The 20,636-nt window shown below is 39.0% G+C and overlaps 2 protein-coding genes across 3 annotated transcripts in view; one reads left to right on the top strand and one right to left on the bottom strand.

Annotated features, from left to right (window-relative positions):
• Positions 1 to 2,803, top strand: part of GEMIN5 (gem nuclear organelle associated protein 5) — a 42,949-nt gene extending 40,146 nt beyond the window's left edge. For both annotated transcript variants that reach the window (XM_039257474.1, XM_039257475.1), the window contains exons 27-28: positions 808 to 901; positions 1,464 to 2,803. In XM_039257474.1, coding sequence (XP_039113405.1) covers positions 808 to 901; positions 1,464 to 1,631 — 262 coding nt within the window. In that variant the 3' untranslated portion in view covers positions 1,632 to 2,803. The remainder of the gene's footprint in view (positions 1 to 807; positions 902 to 1,463) is intronic.
• A 1,733-nt stretch (positions 2,804 to 4,536) lies between these two features.
• The window catches only part of CNOT8 (CCR4-NOT transcription complex subunit 8), a 16,992-nt gene continuing 892 nt past the window's right edge, over positions 4,537 to 20,636 (bottom strand). The window contains exons 2-7 of the mRNA XM_039257473.1: positions 14,389 to 14,572; positions 13,181 to 13,374; positions 10,186 to 10,347; positions 9,436 to 9,580; positions 7,689 to 7,799; positions 4,537 to 6,050 (exon numbers count right to left, since the gene is read on the bottom strand). Coding sequence (XP_039113404.1) covers positions 5,901 to 6,050; positions 7,689 to 7,799; positions 9,436 to 9,580; positions 10,186 to 10,347; positions 13,181 to 13,374; positions 14,389 to 14,505 — 879 coding nt within the window. The 5' untranslated portion in view covers positions 14,506 to 14,572 and the 3' untranslated portion in view covers positions 4,537 to 5,900. The remainder of the gene's footprint in view (positions 6,051 to 7,688; positions 7,800 to 9,435; positions 9,581 to 10,185; positions 10,348 to 13,180; positions 13,375 to 14,388; positions 14,573 to 20,636) is intronic.

Raw genomic sequence — 20,636 nt, forward strand, 5'->3', positions numbered from 1 at the left:
TGTGACTCCCTCTCTCTCTGACCCTCCCCTGCTCACGCTCTCTCTCTCTCTCTCTCTCTCCTAGAAATAAATAAAAATATTAAAAAAAACAAAAACAAAAACAAAAAAAACAATTACTGATTGGTTATGCTGAGTGTCTTTTACCTAGATTATTTCTCCCCAGCACAGGGCCTAAGTAAAACACAGTAACTAGTACCATCAATAAACTAGTAGCTATTATTACTAACTGAAAAAAAATAGAACTAAGATGTTTTGAAGTCCTTATATATTTATTACAGTAAAAATAGTGTCATTGAAATCTTGACTCAGAGTTTTGAGTCACTTCTCCAGTAAGCTGTCACACTCTAGACCGCCTTAGGTTTGGTTTTAATAACAAGAAAAACACTAAAAATGTTTCCAATTCAGCAGCTCTTAATCTTTGGATCACAGGATTCCTTTGAGAAGCTTAAGACACTCTTCCCAGAAGAATGTGCATCTGTATACCTATGGTTAGGAGCCTGAACTGTGTCTGACCATTCCCCAGAGAAATCCAGGCTTTCTGTACTAGGCTGCAGACAATCCCCTGAAGGGCCTAAATTTTCTTTAGAGCTATGTATCAAAGAAGTGGAGATTTGGCAAACGGTGAGGAATGATACTTCATTTTGAAAACTTCTCATCACATCACATTAAATTCCCTCCTGTTAACCTCTGTATTAAAGATGAAAGAGATGACAAAACAATTTTATTTATAGGATAACAGTTAAAAGTTTTGTGGGTCAAGGCATATGACTTATACTTTTTTTTTTTTTTTTTTTTTACTGTTACTAGTAAAGAAGAAAATCAGCCACTTTCTCTGCCTGAATTAACCAAAAGACTTACGGAGGCAAATGAGAGAATAGCTAAATTTCCTGAGAGTCTTAAGGTAAGAAAGCAGTTCATTTAATAAAACATTTTTTATATTATTGACTGTACCAAATTCTTTTAAGATCATCCATTTCTAAAGTTGCTACGTATGTGTATATGCTTAAAAATTTAGGAGCCCGTTGTCTTGGGTTAACTGTTGTGGGAGAATAGGATTATTGGCAACACAAGCAGTTTTATACCTCAGTCTTCAGAGAAATGGAACATGTTTTGTAACTGGGAGGTAAAAGAAAATTAAAATTGGTACCATAAATTTGATAGCTTACAGAGGGATAGGTGTATTTGAATGTGGCCCTAGTATTAAAGGAGAATCACGTTTTGAGTGAATTGAGTAGGACTCCAGAAGATGATTCTGTCATTTGAGAAGGCTATCCCAGTCTGAGCCATCCCAGTTTAGGGTATCATCCATCCCTAGAGTAGCTGAGGAAGAGCCTTACAAGGGAAGTGGTTCAGGAGTGCCTGACAAGTGTCACTAGGTGAAACTTGAGTTGCTGGTGCCTTCTGCACAGGTATATGTGGCTCCTCTGCAAATGCTTCCATGTTCATCTTGTGTCCCCTTGCAGCTCTGGCCCTTCCCCGATGTGCTGGAGTGCTGTCTCATCCTGCTTCACGTCGCTGCCCAGTGTCCTGGCAGTGTAGCCCAGGACATGCGGCAGCAGGCCCAGGAGCTCCTGGAGAAATACGGCAACACTAAAGTTTACAGAAGATACTGCCAGACCTTCTGCATGTGAACGTTTGAGGACCTTTAAGGAAACTGTGCCAAATTCAAAACCCGTACAACACCCTTCACCACCGTCACCATTCTCTTTGATCCCTAGATGTTTTTGCAGTGATCCAAACAAACAAATGAAGGTCAAGTTCAAATTGACTCTGCCCTTAGACATAGCGGAATCAGACTTTGGACTCAGTTGTGGTTTCCTACTGGAGGAAAAGATCATGAAAAGCCAGCAGTGGGTATTCAGAACACCTGCAGTGTGACTGATTGTTGGTCATCTCTAAAGCCTTATGCAGGTTTCACCCAAAGAGGAGAAACTTTTTAATCACCCAAAGTGTTACATTCTTAAACACAAGCTACCTTTATAAATACTTTGCCTGACGGTAAATGTGCCATTTTTGTTGGAGATAGAATTGATATATTTTATGACTTGGTTTGTTTTTTGTTTTTTACTGTTTTTGTTAACTTGGGTTCTCCCCTTCTGTTCTTTCAAAGACTTAACTTTGAATGTGAAATAGGCCTTTACCCATCATGTTGACTCTACCCTCCATCTGAACTTGAGATCAAAAATTTCGTTTTATTGTTTCGTGTAATTGCTTACTTGAACACATCATTTACTAAAGCTTTAGAAGAACAAAGAACTGAAACTCAGATGTGTCTTATCCCTTCAGTGTTCTAAGAAATGATTAATGGTGATCACAGTAGCTCAGGAAGAAATTGCTGTTAGAGTGGTTCTTAATCTTCTTTCGATCTTAGACCCTTTGAGAATTAGAACCACAGATGCTTTTTGAAGAAAAATGCATAATTTTGCATGTGCAGCTTTTGGATCATGGGACTTCAGCATAATGGGATCCTACATACTGTTTAATGATAAGTCCTTGTTCTTCCCCCGCCCCACTCCCCACGTTACTGAGCATCCTCTTTTCTTCTTTTCTTCTCTTCTTCTCTTTGGTTAGTAAATAGTTGAACAGTGTCAGGAACAGATGTTTCTGTACTAGCTCAGTTGTTGGGATATAAAAATTAGTTCATCTGGAGTAGGGTTGGGAGGGAGCACTCTTTCCCAGTAATGTAACTATTTTCTTTTGGGATTCATTGTGAAAGCTTTTCTGCTTGGGTATCCAGTTTATTTTTCAGTTTCCTATGGCTGGTATTGTTGTAGGCAACAAGAATAAAATTCATCAACAAGAATTCTAGGAAGGAAAGTTTAAGACACGGTTATTTAAAAATCTGACTGACCAGGGATTTTGTTTGAATTAGACCTAGCTTTAGAATTTTAAAATGCTAAACCCAAAAAAAGCAAATACTGTAGAATTTAGATGCTCAGAGTTCTTTAGACAGTTACTTGAACTTTAAGATGCATTGTTACTGGGGATGGAGCATCTTCTTGGCATGGCATCAGTGACTAAATTACAAATCAAATCTTGACAATTCTCTGTTAAAAAAGTATTGCAGCAGTTTCCCATTGTTACTGGAAAAAAGATCTTCTTGCAGGGCTTAAAAGGCCCTGCCTGATCCAGCTTTTACCTCTTGGCCTCCTGTTCTTACACTCACATCCTTTCCTTGCTTCTAGATTCCACCCACACTGGTCTCTTAGGCTGCTGGAACCGACCAAGTTCTCATGTCATCTCAGTAGTTTTTCCATGTTGTTCCTCTGCCTAGTCCATTCTTACCCATCTCTTAGCTCTCCACTTAAATGTCCTTTCTCCAAAGACCATCCCTGAACCTCAACCTAAAGGACATCACCGTGCTGTACTTTACAGCTCACACTTTATTTTTGTGAATTGTGTACTCTGGCAATGCAGATTGTAAGCTCCAATGAGCGTAGAGATTATGTCTTCCATGTGCTGTTTTATTCCCAGCACCTATTTACAGTGACTATTATCTAGTAGGTGCACAATAGAAACTTGTGGACTGAATAAATTAGGAAATTGAAACAATACTAATAATTTGGACTTAAGACTCTAAACTGAGTTCATTCACATCAGGACAAGCTGACAATTAAGCTTGTCATTGGTAGTCAACCTTACTGCAGTAACAGAACACAAATTTAAGAACATTTGGCAGTTTATATAAAGGGGCTTGAATTCACCCATAGTTAGCATTCTCTTGGTTACTCTACAGGACCAATCCTTTCTGAGGATAACCACTCACAAAGCCCTACATGCACTCACATATATGTATACAAGGTGAAGTTCTTGCCAGTTCTACTAGACTTGTGCCCTTTTCGAACACTTTAATAAACTGTTTCATCCCTCCCCTGACCAGACCCCCAGTCAACACTGAGTTCCTCAACCCTTCATCTCAGTACTTCTCCTGACATGTAAGTCTGTCCTCAACTGTGGCAAAGATAAATTACCTATTAGAATCTAAATTTAGGACATCTATGAAGGGCTCAGTCACCAGCATGCCAAAGAGCTTGAAAGAACCACTGACCCTCACCTGTGCTGCTTTTACCACAAATCACAGTGATAAATACCTCTCTTCCTATAGGTGACCATCCCAGGCAAAAGCCTAGCTCGGCTCCTATACCAGACTTCTTAAAACCCCTTGTTTTGCCAATGGGAAGGGCTGTAAACAGTGCAGAGCCAACTCTACAATACCAGAAGCTCAATTTGTCTATAAAGTCCACTAATTAACAAGCTAATCCACAAAATGTAGTGCAGTGGTCCCAGGAAACAATTAAAACTAGTTTTCCCACTTAAGACTGGACAATCAGTAGGGGGTTGTGAAGTGAAGAGACAATTCCATTTACACAGTTGGTCATTAAAACCTCCTACAAAATGAGACATTTTATATGCAAGCCAACTTGTGGAAAATTGAGACAAGGGTTTGGGGACAGACAAGATGCTTCCAGGCACTGACTGCAAATGACCATCTTCTACAACCAGTAATTAATAGCTATAAAAGACCAAGCCTTCATGCCATTGGTTAAAAAGAAATCTTTATTTTACAAAATTAAAAACATAAATAATATTTACAAGCATCTTAAATACCAGCTTATAATACTTGACATTTTGAATCATCTGAAATTGAGTTTTTCATAAGCTTTTAAAATGCAAGACTATTCATCCACTCTAGTGAGTTACCAGCTTTCATTTCCACCATTTCAAAGGGGTTTTTGGTTTTTCTAAATTGTCCATACTGTAGTCATTCAAAAAACAATGCAATGTATTTTTTAAATGACTAGTTAAGAAAAAAAAAATCATAGTCCTGAGCTTCCTACCCCTGTTGTGGGATATTATTCCAAGAAAACTCTAACCAAATTCCTTACTGCCCTGTTTACATGTACCACTATAACTTTTTAAACACTCATATTCCTGGTACTCACATAATCTATCTCCCTAACTTCTTAGGTTTGCTGAAAGGAAAGGCAGAACAGAAAGACAGGAGAATACACATGACCATCTGAAATCACATTACTGAAAATATTAAGACTTATGATCCAAAATTCTGATCTTATTTCCTTCAAGAACAAATCCAGGATATTTTATTATATTAAAATTTAAAGTGATTTCAAATGATTAACACCTGACAGCGGATCTCAGTGGCACAATGGAACACAGACTTAAAGACGTGTAAGTGGTTAACTTAATACCCATTCTGGAGTTCCTCATGAATAAAGGGTAGACAGATTCAGAAGAATTTTGTTTTTAATAAAAGTTTTCATTATCTGGTCTTCAAAATTTCAGCATTGAGTAATTCATTTCCACATAATCGTACATAATGAAAGACTAACAAAGTGTAAAGAAAGCAAATGTCCTTGAAAAGGGTCAAAATAAAAAAAATTTAAAAAAGGAAAGGCAGGAAAAGACATCTATAACCCACTTCACAAGAACACCATTTTGTTCCACTTTCCCTGGAAGCCCTCAGCTCAGCTGAGAATCACATCAAGAAGTCTTCATCCTCAGAGATTAGCAACAGATTTAAAAGAAAAATAATGACAACTGGTAAGAGTTACATATATTTTACTAGTTTGTTTCGGACTTGTCCTGGATATTTAAAAAGGTGTCAAATGAGCCATGGATGCTGGTGGCAGGAAGCAATTGGAGAGAGGCTTGGGGATGAGGAATAGGGAGGACTTGTTTACAAATTCAGAGCAAACCCCTCTTCTGGACCTAAAAGACATCTTTTGTCTTCAATACAACAAAAGTCTTTCTGTCAATGCAGATGGTAGGTAGTTTGCTCAAAAGAAGCGTTTTCTCTTGGGGAAGAAGATAAGTACACAGACCATCAGCACGTAAGCACCACTCTGAGATCAGGCCCACCCTCCAGAGCCTCGCCGCCATCACTGCTGCATGTTGTTGATGATAGCCAGGATGCTCATCTTTTCCTGCGCAGAGTCCACATCCTCATTCTGCTTCTGGGCCACTCCTGTACCTAGGCCATAGAGCCGCCCACAGTACTTGGCATCATCAATACTGTCCTCAAAAAACAACTGCAGAACAGGACAGAGAACCCACGGTGAGAATTACACCCAGAGTCTAGCCAAGTCTCCACACTACTACATCAGCACCTCCCAGCTGTCTTAAAGCCCTGAAAATCTACTGGACTAAAAACTAACTTCATAAAGGTTCAAAACATTTCCTATAGTCTTTTCACACTCCTTTCTTTATATATAGGCTGTCCTTTCTGAACAGACTTCTATTCTCCATGAGTTCTTTTACTGGCAGGTTCCATATGCTGCTGCTGCCGCTGCCGCTGTTTATTTAGTGTGGCCATCTCCATCTCCTCCCTTTTCTTTAACAAGCAGTACAGTGGTTAAGAGCTTGGGCTCTACACTCTGTACCTGAACTTAAGCCATGGTTCCCTGTTTATAAAACAGGATAATGTAACAGTGGGCTGTTACAAGTGAGACACCGGATATCACACACTTCAGCAGAGTTATCTCAACCTTGGTCCTACAGGGCAGGATAATTCCTTGTTGAGGGGCACGGAGGAGCTGTCCAGTATACTGTGGTTCTGTAGAATGTTTAGCAGTGTCCCTGGCCAGTAGAGGGCCTCTCCCCTTCTGTTCCACATTGTGACAACCAAAAATGTCTCCAGGCATTACCAAAGGAAGCTTGGGGGAACATGATGCCACCAGTTTTGTTCTTCTTTCAAAACTGCTTTGCCTATTTGGGTCTTTTGTGGTTCCACACAAATTTTAAGATTATTTGTTCTATTTCTGTGAAAAATACCATTGGAATTTTGAGAGATTGCACTGAATCTGTAGACTGCTTTGGATTGTGTGGACATTTTAACATTATTAATTCTTCCAATCCATGAATACTGAATATCTTTCCATTTATTTGTGTCTTCTTCAATTTCTTTCCTCAGTGTCTTACAGTTTTCAGGGTATAGGTCTTTTACCTCCTTGGTTAAATTTATTCCTAGGTATTTGATTCTTTTTGATACAGTTATAAATGGGATTATTTCTTAATTTCTTTCTGATAGTACGCTAATGTACAGAAGCACAAGAGATTTTTGAATATTGATTTTGTATCTTGAAATTTTACTGAATTCATTTATTAATTCTAAGAGCTTTTCTGGTGGACTCTTTAGGGTTTTCTATGTATAAATATCATGTCATCTGAAAATATTGAGTTTTACTGCCTCCATTCTGATTTAGATTCCTTGTATTTCTTTTTCTTGACTAATTACTCTGGCTAGGACTTCAAATACTATGTTAAATACAAGTGGCGAGAGTGGGCATGCTTGTATTGTTCCTGATATTAAAGGAAAACCTTTCAGCTTTTCACCACTGAGTATGATGTTAGCTGCCAGACATTCAATAACTAACAATTTAAGCATAAAACAAGTGAGTGTTCAAACAAATGTGAATTTGTTTCTATGGGAGAAACCAGAAGAAAAGCAAATAACTGCAAGAGTGAGAACTGCTAAGAACAGCCAGTACATGTCTACACTTGACCATGCTGAGTGGCCTCTGTTTCAGAATGTGTCTTTGCCTCCCCAACTATATTTAAGATACTGAACATCATGACAAACAAAACAACTGCTTTCAAAGTGGTCAACTTCCAAAAGAACTCTAAATTTTCAACAAATCTTGGCCCACAAAGATAACCCACCACCTTACCTCTTTCATCCTGAAGAATGCCATTCCGGTCAGCAGTGAGTCTGAGCCTGCCTGGTGCTGCCTTCCAATTCTCTGCAAATCCAATTGATCAGCAACTTCCTGAAGACCTCCCTGCAGATGTGAAGAAAGTAAAGACAATATTTCAAACCTGCCACTTGTCTACTGGAGTCAAACTAAGTCTGTTCTCGCATTTAATTCTTTCAGTAATGACCAGTGGGAGCAGGCCATTTGCCTTACCACAGCAATATCCCATTCAGCCCTCCAAACAATACACCATATTATAATATTTCACTTTCAACTCTTTTTTTATACACTATTAATGAATAGCGTTAGACCTCTGCCCTATTTTAAAGTCATAACTGCTATAAAACAAGATTGAGGAAAAAGTAAAACACCAATCCAATTCTAGACAGTAAATCTCTTGTCAGCAACTTATTAGGGTGTTGAGTTCTTGAACTATCCAAGATTACGAACCTGTCTGAGAGTCTGGTGCACCACAGACCCCACCCCTAACAAACTGCACATACACCTCACAGTGCCAACTCTCACTAGGTTCGTGGGCCTAAGTGAAGAACACCTCCCTCAAGATGAGAGAAGCAGAGGGCTCCCTTCAGGCCCAGATTAAAGACATTCACCACACAAATCCCTTTGCCAATCAGCTCTATATACCTTCTCTAGCACAATGTTGGCACCTAGAAGACACTTAAGAAAGCAGAATAATAATTTAATTTCTAAAAATAGCAATAAAGCAAAATGACAAGTCTGCTTTTTTGTCTTTTTTGTTGTTACTAACATTAGGAAAATATAGACACACCTGGGTGGCTCAGTTGGTTAAGTGTTCAGCTTTGGCTCAGGTAGTGATCTCATGGTTTGTGAGTTTGAGCCCCGCATCAGGCTCTGTGCTGACAGCTCAGAGCCTGGGAACTTGCTTTGGATTCTGTGTCTCCCTTTCTCTCTGACTCTGCCCCACTCATGCTCGCTCGCTCGCTCTCTCTCTCTCTCCCATAAGTAAACAAACATTACTGCAGCCACTCTGGAAAACAGTATGGAGGTTCCTCAAATCATTAAAAATAGAACTACCCCATGACTCATCAAGTACACTACTAGGTATTTATCCAAGGGGTACAGGTGTGCTGTTCCCAAGGGGCACATGCACCCCAATGTTTCTAGCAGCACTATCAACAATAGCCAAAGTAGGGAAAAAGCCCAAATGTCCCCTGATGGCTGAATGGATAAAAAAGATGTGATATGTGTGTGTATGTAGTGTGTGTATACTAATATGTGTGTATTTCCTAATATTAGTAACAACAAAAAAAGACAAAAAAGCAGACTTGTCATACACACACACGCGCGCATGCACACGCATGATGGAATATTACTTGGCAATCAAAAAGAATGAAATCTTGCCATTTGCGACTACATGGATGGAACCAGAGAGTATTATGCTAAGCGAAATAGTCAGAGAAAGACAAATATATATGACTTTAAAATACCAACAGATGAACATAAGGGAAGGGAAACAAAAATAATATAAAAACAGGGAGAGGAACAAAACATAAGAGACTCTTAAATATGGAGAACAAACAGGGTTACTGGAGGGGTTGTGGGAAAGGGGACGGGCTAAATGGGTGAGGGATATTAAGGAATCTATTCCTGAAATGAATGTTGCACTATATGCTAACTTGGGTGTAAATTAAAAAATAAATAAACATATATTTTAAAAATTAAAAATATATATATTGTGTACCTTAAGATTTTTGCAACTCTTCATCAAGTATTTCACATCATAAATGGATGGGAAAAAAAGGTTCAGAATATGAAAGAATTCATGTTCCTCTTCTGGCAAACGAGAATCCGTAAGTAACTTTACCATGTAGCCAAAATCATAGCCACTACAAAAGAGAATGAGGCAAGAGACAAAAAAGCATCAGTTACCAGCCCCTAGCGTTCAACTGCTTTATTTCTTCAAAACTTAATGATCCAACCTCATATGAGTAACTTTCAGTGTTCCAAACCAGTTTATCCTACTGTAATCTGAACTTTCTGTTAAATACCAACAAGTCACACTAATATGAGAGACATATAAGAGAGCCCAAGGGTTTGTAAAAGTGGGTTTTATTCACCAAAGATTCTAAAGTGCTGAAAAATGTAAATTAACATCTCTTAAGAGGAATCTGTCTTTTGAGTACCTAGGAAATTCCAGGCCAGTCACTTAAAAGAAAGATGATCAAGTGCTTTGATCCTCCCCCTCCTCCATCTTTCCACTTGGAATGTAACCACTGATAGTCATATGATAGAACCCAATACTGTATGAAACAAACCAGTATGAGCTCTACAGTACTTTTCGGAAAAACTGAACCATGGGCAAGTTACCATTTCAACTTCATAACTTCTTCGTAAGTGACCAAAAGAAGACAGCGAGCAGTACTGCAAAAATAACGTCAGAATGCAACCCCCTGCTCCAAAACAAGAGAAATACAGATGCTCTGAGACTGACCTATGAAATGAAAGCCATTTGACGTTGTCACAGAGAACCACCCCTGATGTCATAAGCAGCTCTGCGAAGTGCAATGTGTCAATCCCTTCCTCTTCGTGCTTCTGAAACTGCAGTCCTGAGTTGGCAAGGAGATCTATGGAATCCTGGGAGTACATGTCCTCTCTGAAAAAGAAGGCATTCACCTCTTAGTAGTGGATAATCTAACAGCGTAGTGGGCAGCAATATTAACGTCACCTTTTAATTACAGACAAGTATCCTTGAAAGGCTTTCATAATTTAAGAACAGATCAATTCATTTATTTTCAGTATTCCAGCAAGCATGCAAAGTAGATAATCTAATCTCTGTGGCAGATGGAAAAGTGAGATCTGCCTCCACAAATTTCTTAAATACAAAAGATCCACATTTCTCACTGTTTAAACAGGATCAACCAATACAAAAACATTTAAAATACTCTTAAAAATGTTCTTATAATGCTACTTCACAGATACAACTGTTAACAACTCAGTTTATATAGCCTTGCAGACTATTTTCTCCACCTCCATACCTCCACCTCTACATCTACACAGCACAGACCATCTTCCAGACCAAGGCTGATAAATACACATCCTTTGCAACTCTGGCATAATATTCCACTGCAAAGATACATCCATCAATTTAAACACAGGAATATTTATAATACCACATATCACAAAAGTAGTGAGAGAAAAGTAGGGGAAAAAGACATCATTTTCTGATCCATCCTTGCATTACGTTAACTCTTTTTCCACTAGATTTCACTATTTCATTTGTTTTTCACATAAACTTAAGACAGACAACCAAGGTATTTTTATTTTCCTTTGTGTATTAATTATCATTAAGGTATAAATAACAAGCTGTGGCAATGGACTGGAAAAAAATGCAGTTAAAAGAAAAACCCAGATCATCTCCCCAAATTATTCCTGAACCTCAGAGAACTCTCCAAAGCACATGAACAATCAAAAGATTATTCCTGGGCTACCAAAGGCTCCTGACGCCCAGGTAAACAAAGCAATATTCAAGAACTGTGGCCCAATAAGAAAGACACCTCATACATAAAACCACCTCATATAATCAGCAAAATGATAGTCTCTACTAAGTTTTCCCCTTAAAAGATTACATCATCCTCAAAAACTTAAAAACAGAACCACCAAATGATCCAGCAATCCCACTTCTGGGTATATATCCAAAAAAAGTAAAGGCAGGGTCACATCTATGTTAACAGCAGCAATTCTCACAGAAGTCAAGAAGTGGAAACAATCTAACTGCCCATCAATGGATGAACAGATAAACAAAATGTGGTCTAAACATACAATGGAATATTATTCAGTCTTACAAAGGAAGAAAATTCTGACATGCCACAACATGGATGAACCTTAAGGATATTATGTTAAGTGAAATAAGCCAGTCACAAAAAGACAAATACTGTGTGATTCTACTTATATGAGGTATCTAAAATCTGTCAAATTGACAGAAACAGAAAATAGTATGGTAGTTACCAAGAGCTGGAGAAAAAAAAAGAACAAGCAGAGTTGTTTAGTAGGTAGAATGTCAGATTTGCAAGATGAGGAAGTTCCGGAGTTCTGTTTCACAGCAATGCAAACTCACTTAACACAACTGAACTGCAGACTTAAAATTGGTTAGGATGGCAAATTTTATGTTACGTATTTTTTACCACATTTTTAGAACATCAAAATCTGCCCACTATCAAACAATCAAACAGGCTTCAGTTCCACCTACTCTTGATTAGCATCAACTCTGTATCTTATTTCTTCTATTATGAAACATAATAATCTTATTTTACAGGTAAGGAAACTGAATTACAGAAGGTAAAATAAACCCGAAACCACCCACCTAAAAAATGGCAGAACTACAATTTAAACACTGATCCCCTAACTGGGGAATTGACCTTACTTTTTCATTTTAAACACCCTTATTGAGCTATAATTCACATACTAAGCAAACAATTCACTCATTTAAAGTATACAATTCAACAGTTTTGAGTATTTCCACAGAATTGTGCAACTACCACCACAGTCAATTATAAACCATTTCATCACCTCAAAAAGAAAACCCATTATGCAATCATTCCCCACTACCCCATCACGTCACCACCCCCCTACACTCTAGACAACCACTAACCTGTTCAGACTTTATAGATTTGCCGATTTTGAACATTTCATATAAATAAAATCATACAATACACGGTCTTTTGTGTCTTTTTCCCCTTAGCATAATATTTTCAAAGCACATCAATATACAACATACATTAGTACTTCTTTCTTTCACTGTCCAATAACAATTCATTGTATGTATATGCCACATTTATTGTAGCCATTCATGAGTTCACAGACATTTGGATCGTTTCCACTTTAGGGCCTTTACAAATAATGCTGTTATGAACGTTCACATACAAGTTTTTGTATGGATGTGTGTTTTCATTTCTCCTGGGTAGATGCCTACAAGTGAAATTGCTGGGACATATGATAACTCTGTTTAACCGTTTGAGAAACTGCCTATTTTCCAAAGAGGCTGCACCATTTTACTTTCCCAATAGCAATGAGGATTCTAATTCCTCTACACCCTGGCCAACATTTGTTCTTCTGTCTTTCTCATTATAGCCACCTAGTGAGCATGAAGTGGTATCTCACTGTGGTTTTGATTTACATTTCCCTCATGACTAGTGATGGTGACCATCTCTGCATGGGTTTATTAGCCATATCTATATCTTCTCTGGAGAAATGTCTAGTCAGATCTGATGCCCACTTTTAATTGAGTTGTCTTTTTACTGTTGACCTGTAAGTGTTCTTTAAGAGGGACTTTACTTTCTGAGATTCCTTATTCCATTCTCTGGCTGCTGTGTCCAATCCTTACCTGGTTTCAACAGAAAGAAAACTTTAAATTAATAAAACCAGTTAGAAATCACAGTCTGCACAAATGCAGCAGATCGAAGAATAACACTGAGAAGCGTCTCACTTACGTAAGGTTAAATTTGAAGTTGAACTGCCAAGTGTTGATTCCAGAAGGATATTCTCCCTTTTCATTTGTGAATGTAAGGCCCAGCTGGATAATTTTTAAAAGGTCAACATTGCACCGTAAAAGCTGATACTGGTAATCTATGGAACTACGAAATTCACCAATTGGTCGCACCACAACACCTGGAAATTCTGTGTCCTAGAAAAGGAGAGAGTCTGTCATCAGTAGGTTTCACAAAACAGTGGATGCTGAATTGCTCATTCATAAATAAAAATTTTATCTCAATTTATAAAACTTGTATGACAAGCACAAGCTTGGGCACAAAAATCTATCTTAAAATATTGACTTCAGGGGGCGCCTGGGTGGCTTAGTTGGTTGAGCATCCAACTTCAGCTCAGTTCATGATCTTGCGGTTCACGGGTTTGAGCCCAGCATTGGGCTCTGTGCTGGCTAACACCTCAACTAACTATACATCAATTAAGAAAAGTCGAGGTTAAGAACAATGTATGAATAAAAATACGAATACAGGGAAATGAAACAGTAATTCAGAAAAAAACAACAGCTATACTTACCTTGAATAAAAAGCCTGGAACAAGACCACAGAGAATTTTAAATACAAGCCTAAAGATGTAATGCTTCTGAGTAATGGGGACTGGAGCAAGCTAGCGGTGCAGCCTCCTCTAAAAGAGGCCTCTGATAGTACCATGACACACATCTGCCTCTCCAGCTACTCAGTGTCAGGCAAGAATGTGGATCCTTGTGGAAACTAATTTGACAAACTATTTCTAAAAAAAAAAAAAAAAGAATGTGGATCCTATAACGGCAGATCTTCCCACTGTTTTCCAGAGATGCCAGAAATCTGGACTTTAAGAGAGGTCTCTTTACATTTAAATGCTGCTAACTAATTTTTAAAAACTATTTTCCAACACTGTCAAATTCATCTTATCTGTGAGACAGATGTGCCCTATTGGCTAACACAACTTTTGCTTTAAGCATTTGTAAACAAAGAGTCACATTACACAAAATCTAAGACACTAGAGGTTACATCCTTCTCAGACCCACTGGCTACCCTGAGGTTTCAAAAAAGGCTCACAACCTTCCACCAAGTTTAATTTGCCATGGCTTTAGTGGAAGTCTTTCTTTCAAAATCTCACACTGAGTATTCCCTGAGTCCACAGCACAAGGTGAGGGAGAAAGAGTTGAGCTCTTTACCATGGCAATATAACTGTAGCTGAGCACAATTTCTCGGATCTTCCTCATCTCTTCTTCGAGATTGCTGGCCCAGACTTCACAGATAACCTGGCTGTTCTCCACAAGTGCTGCAGGCATCTTGAAGAAACTTGAGCGGTCACTTTCAACTGACTTTGTTAGAGGGCAAGCCAACGGTTGATTTGATCTAGATTCAAAACATATTTTGAAATCACATAAATGTACACACTGGCAAGATGTCAACAAAGCAAAGGTATCAAAAAAATCACTTTACCAGTTCAATAAGCTGAAACAATAAGACTATTATATTTATATTTACTCCCCATTTATTATGATGGGGAAACCTGCCTTGGTCAAGACACAAACACATACACACACACAGTTCTTTAACCTGAAGAAACTAAAATTACTTAAGAAATCGGAAGAAACTGGGATGCCTAGCTGGCTCAATCAGTAGAGCATGCTACTCTTGATCTCGGGGTTTTAAGGTTGAGACTCATGTTGGGTTTAGCAATTACTTAAAAATAAGAGAGGGGAGGGAGGGAGAGAAAGAAAGAGAGGAAGAAAGAGAGGAAGGAAGGAAGGGAGGGAGGGAGGGAGGGAGGGACGGAGGGAGGGAAGGAGGGAGGAAGAGAGAGAGAGAAAGAAACAAGCAAACCTGAAGAACCTTTTGCCCAGCCTGCCCTTCAGCACAGAAGTGAAACCACTACCATAAACCAGTTTTTGAGCCCTTTCCAGACTACCTAAAGACTAGAATCGCTCCAGTGACCAAATATTCCCTTATGTGTGACTTTCACAACACCTGCACAGAGACAAAGTCATGTCAACATTTTTAAAGGAATTGCTTTAGCTAGTTTACATGTACCCAGATCTCTGAGAGCCTGAAAGAATGTACATCTAAGTCTTAACAAGTACATAGTGAATATGGCCATGGGACTCCTTCTTCCACCTGCTAAAAAAGGGGAAACTCCTTTTCTCCACCATCAAAAAGTCAAATATAACTAGAGGAAATTAACTTAACATAGTGCCTCTTTAGATCTGTGCAACTAGATCATGCAGCAAGGGAGTTTAGATCTTGTAAAAAACAACCCCACTTGCTAATTGAACCTTTAACCACCACAATAAAAATTAGAATTGGAGTTACTAATGTCTACTTTTAAACACATAATAATATAAAGAAACTAAGCAATTCAACATTAGGAGTTGAGAAGATGGTAAGTATATAATTTTTTTTTAACATTTATTTTTGAGAAACAGAGACAGAGCATGAGTGGAGAAGGTCAGAGAGATAGGGAGACACAGAATCTGAAGCAGGCTCCAGCCTCTGAGCTGTCAGCACAGAGCTCGATGTGGGGCTCAAAATCACAAAATGTGAGATCATGACCTGAGCTGAAGTCTGACGCTTAACCAACTGAATCACTAAGGCGCCCCAAGAAGATGGCAAGTATAAATAATTCAACAGGAAAAAAAAAAAATGATTTACAGTGTATATTCTGTTAAGAAACGGTGGAGGGAACAGTATTCTGCAAAATAAAATTCAGTATGGTTCAGCTTCAGAGTAATGCTATTACTATAGCAATAAGACGCTTAATCATAAAAAAGACCAAAAGGAGCTTATCATAACGGTCTTTACTTAAAAAGCCAACCCCAATGGCACCTGGTGGCTCAATTGGTTAAGAGTCCGACTCCTGATATCAGCTCAGGTCATGATTTCACAGTTCATAAGTTGGAGCCTCACATAAGGCTCTGTGCTGACCCTGCAGAGCTGCTTGGGATATTATGTCTGTCTGTCTCCATCTCTCCCCCTCCCTCCCTCCCTCTCTCTCTCTTTTTCTCTCTCTCTCTGTCCCTCCCCTGCTTATGCTCTTTCTCAAAATAAACAGATAAACTTAAAAAAAATTAATAGGGCAACCCCACCACATGAATATTCAACACAATGTAAGAGTGGGCTCCAGTAGTACATATACATATTCAGAGGAAAATTCCTAGAAACAGTAAAATGAATCTTTGCTTCCTACTTTCCTGACAGGCAGATGCAACAATAAGAATCTGCATCAAAACAAAATTGTCATTCTCAAACATCATCATTTCTCTGAGAAATTTCTGGGAAACCTGTTGGTTTGCTGGCAACCCTGAAAGATTCCATTTATTCAAGGTACCCTATACTACAACAGATGTTTCTCTGAAATTATAACAGACTTACTATAATTACTTCGAAAATTAAGTAGACTGGTATGTTCCTAACAAATATGGGTGGACACTTGTTACAGGCAGAATCCATTTCTTCTCGTTTCCGTTCTGTATGATGGTATGAATGGTATGAATTAAAGACTTACAAATGAACATATAAAAAAATTCAAGAAGGGGGGAAGTTCAAACCGAGTGTGGAGTAAATTCCACTATATGACCATAATTAAGAAAATACAAGGACTCTGATTCGATTCTACACTGTGTTTAAGATTTTCTCCTGAAAGAGGGCACAAAGCCATCTATGCCCATCAATGTTAAATCAGTACCACTTCACTTCCTTATTTTCCTCACTGAAACAATGCACTTCCTTTTTGGTGTCATTTCAGAGATCAGGTGCATTCAGGGTAATATGGCGGTAGACTGGTGTCGTTTCAAACACAACCATAAACTACTTTAGGGGAAGTGGGTAGGACTATGAATACATTTCCCTAAGAGTGAAGCAGCAAAAGGAACACAAGCAAAAATATACCTTTGGCCCCCAAGCAGCAAAGAGAAGACTAAAAAGAAGACAATTAGGTATTTACACTAAACCCTTTGAATGAGGCTCCCCAGCTAAGAAGCTCTTAAGGTTGTGTCAAAAAAAAAAACCTCAGGAAGAGGTTCCCTCTGGTCAAAGAAAAAAATAATATAAACACCATTATGAATAGTCACTACAATGTATTCAAACTTCTCAGTTTACTAGGAACTCATGGATTTAAACCTAAGAAAATAAACCTCACTGGTCACCACTGAAGAATGCCAATAAATCAATCTATTTTTTAAAATATGTATCTTGTTGGGGTGCCTGGGTGGTTCAGTTGGTTAAGCGTCTGACTTCAGCTCAGGTCATGATCTCGCAGTTTGTGGGCTTGAGCCCTGCATCAGGCTCTGCTGGCAGCTCAGAGCCTGGAGCCTGCTTCAGATGCCGTGTCTTCCTCTCTCTGCCTTTCCTCTACTCCTGCTCTCTCACTCTCTCTGTCTCCAAAATAAACATTAAATTTAAAACAAACAAACAAACAAATAAAAAAAATATGTATCTTGTCTTTCCTATGTAAATTGTACTAAGTAACTTTAGAGTTGAGGGAAAGTTTAATAGAAATTATAAAGCTAGGAAATACGGACTGAGAAAATATCACGATTTTGTAACTCCCAAAGAATTCAAAGATCTGGACAGTATCATAATGGCATCTATCTGAAATACCCAGAAAAGGCAAATCTATAAAGGCAGAAAGTAGACTACAGAAGTGGGATAAGAATGGGGATTCACTGTAAATGGCATGAGGTATGTTATTGAGGTGACAGAAATGTTACTAAACTATCTGATGACTGCACAACTCCGTATATTTAGTAAAAATCACTGAACTCTACATTAAAATGGATACGTTTTACAGTATGAACTATACTTAAAGTTGTTAAAATACCGCAACGTCTGTAATTACCACAAAAAGAGACAACCAGGAATCATGTGCCTCCTGACAGAATACATCACCACTATGAATTACTCTTGCCAAAAAAATCTAACTTGAATCTGACCTAACCTCTAGACCAATTTACAGGAAATAAAGAGGACAGAGGAACATGTTAAATGACACCACAGAAAGGCTACCAGCAAAATCCAGAAACTGCTGTGAATAACCCACATTCTTCAACAAATTCTAAGTCCTAAAAGTAAAAGACTCTTAACAGATGTATCAACCAATCAAAATCTATAGACCTTAATTAGGGCCTGCTTTAAACAAACTGTTAGAAAATTTTTTTAAACTGACATTTTTGGGGTGCCTTGGTGGCTCAGTCAGTCAAGCGTCTGACTTCAGCTTGGGTCATAATCTCATGGTTTGTGAGATCAAGTCCCACATCAGGCTCTATGCTGACAGCTCAGAGCCTGGAGCCTGCTTAGGATTCTGTGTCTCCCCCTCTCTCTGCTCCTCCCCCATTTCAAGCTCTGTCTCTTTCAAAAATAAATGAACATTAAACTGACGTTTTTAAGACAAAAGTCTGAACAATGGCTGGTTTTGGGTTTTTGTTTGGGTGGTTTTTTTTTTTTTTTTTTTTTGTGGTGTTAATACTGTCCGGGTTTTTTTTTTTAAAGAGTCCTCATCTTTTAGAGATAATACAAAACAGATACAGTTGGTATGATACAAAATGTGGGGTTTTGCTTCAAAGTTAACAACGGAGAAACCTCACAACAACTTCACTACATTTTTCCAAGGGTAAGAAACGGAAACTTAGAAACATTAATTTTATTTTATTTTTAATGTTTTACTTATTTTTGAGAGGGAGAGAGACAGAGTATGAGTTGGGGAGGGGCAGAGAGAGAGGGAGACACAGAATCTGAAGCAGATTCCAGGCTCTGAGCTGTCAGCACAGTCCTGACGTGGGGCTCGAACCCATGGACCTGAGATCATGACCTGAGCCGAAGTCAGACGCCTAACTTTCTGAGCCACCCAGGCGCCCCTAGAGACATTGATTTTAAAAGGCACTGTCATGGCTTCCATTTCCAAAAGAAAATTTTTTTCAAAAGCTAAGCCGTTTTCAAAAAGCTAACCACTGTTATACATACCTGACAAATGGAGAGCACATGTGCAGACCACAAGCAAACATACCTAAGATGTTCTCACAGCAAACCCTTTTCTAGGAAAACTGTGGCGAAACAGCTTGCAAACCCCAAAATGTAGTGCCATTCAAACACAGAAAAGGAATCACCTTATGCACGTTTAGCTTAGCATAAATTACTGGATATGCCAGCCAAAAAAGAGAGAAATAATAATACTGAACAATGCCAGCAGTCTTGCCTGCTGCTTTCCAATCCACGAGAACACCCTCCAGAAGAAGTCTAAAATGGGAATCACAAACATTCTGTTCTCCTTGGTTAGTCTTCCTTCTCCCTCAGTGCCTCTCAGTGCCAGCAGGGCCCAGTACACCTTACAACGTGGAAGGGCTCTATTCCATTCAAATATATTTGTGCAACACGACCCCTACAGGCAAGTTAAGTACTTTATCTGGAAACAGATAACAGAGAAACAGTAACAAGTTTATAGCTGAAGGAAAAACTGTGCCGGATTTACTTAGAAACAGAATAGCCATCTACAACCTTGCACCTTCTAAGGAATTTTTAAGAATTCTGATCCCATGGCAGTTTGCCTCGCAGGATGACTTTAAAACTTGACTCCCACTTGAGCTACTCCACTCTACATGAAAGCAAAATACAAGCACTGAGACCTGTTGGTTCCCAGGAGTAGACTGTTCAAGAAGGAAAGGTCAGACGCCGGAATTACGGAGATCCCCGCCATGTACTGATCTGCAGTACAATCTGTGAGATGGCTCTGGCTAACCTATAGGATAAACCTCTCAAAAACAAAGCTGTTTACCCAGGCAAGCTCTTAATAGCAACTACGAATAAAGCCACCGGAAGCTTTCTCTGCAAGCAATCCAGAGACTTGCTCATGAAAAGAAGTTTGGAGTTTCCACTTTTGTTTCGTTTAAGCCTAAATGTGCAAGGAGACAATAAACATCACTTCCTCAATTCCAGAGAATTGAACAAAGGCTTTGCCGCGCATGGATATGATGGAAAAGGAAGTAGGAGCAAGTTAGACGAAATGGAAGCAGCTTAGAAGAGGGTCCTCTCCATACACGACGCCCCCCCCCCCCATCATCTCCGCCCCCAAAACAGTGTCCGAAGACAACTACTCTGGACTTAACCGGAGTTCAACCAGTTCTTATCACCAACCATGTGGTCCAGGTCTCCAGAGCGGTAGTTACGGCTCATAAACACAGAATAGAAAAGTTGTGAGGCCAAAAGAACCAAGAAAGGGGAGGCCTGCAAGGTTCCAAACTCGGGTCCTCTCCCTTAGTCTCCCATCATCGTTCTCTTCCCGTTCCGGATCACCCTCCCTCTCCAAACAACACTCATCCCGCCCCTTCTCCTCCTACCCCCCCCTTTGTTTTTGTTTTGGGGTGTGTGTGTGTGTGTGTGTGTGTGTGTGTGAGAGAGAGAGAGAGAGAGAGAGAGAGAGAGAGAGAGA

This window comes from Hyaena hyaena, unplaced genomic scaffold, assembly GCF_003009895.1.
Source record: "Hyaena hyaena isolate Hyena2069 unplaced genomic scaffold, ASM300989v1 scaffold_619, whole genome shotgun sequence".
Classification (NCBI taxonomy): Eukaryota; Metazoa; Chordata; class Mammalia; order Carnivora; family Hyaenidae; genus Hyaena; species Hyaena hyaena.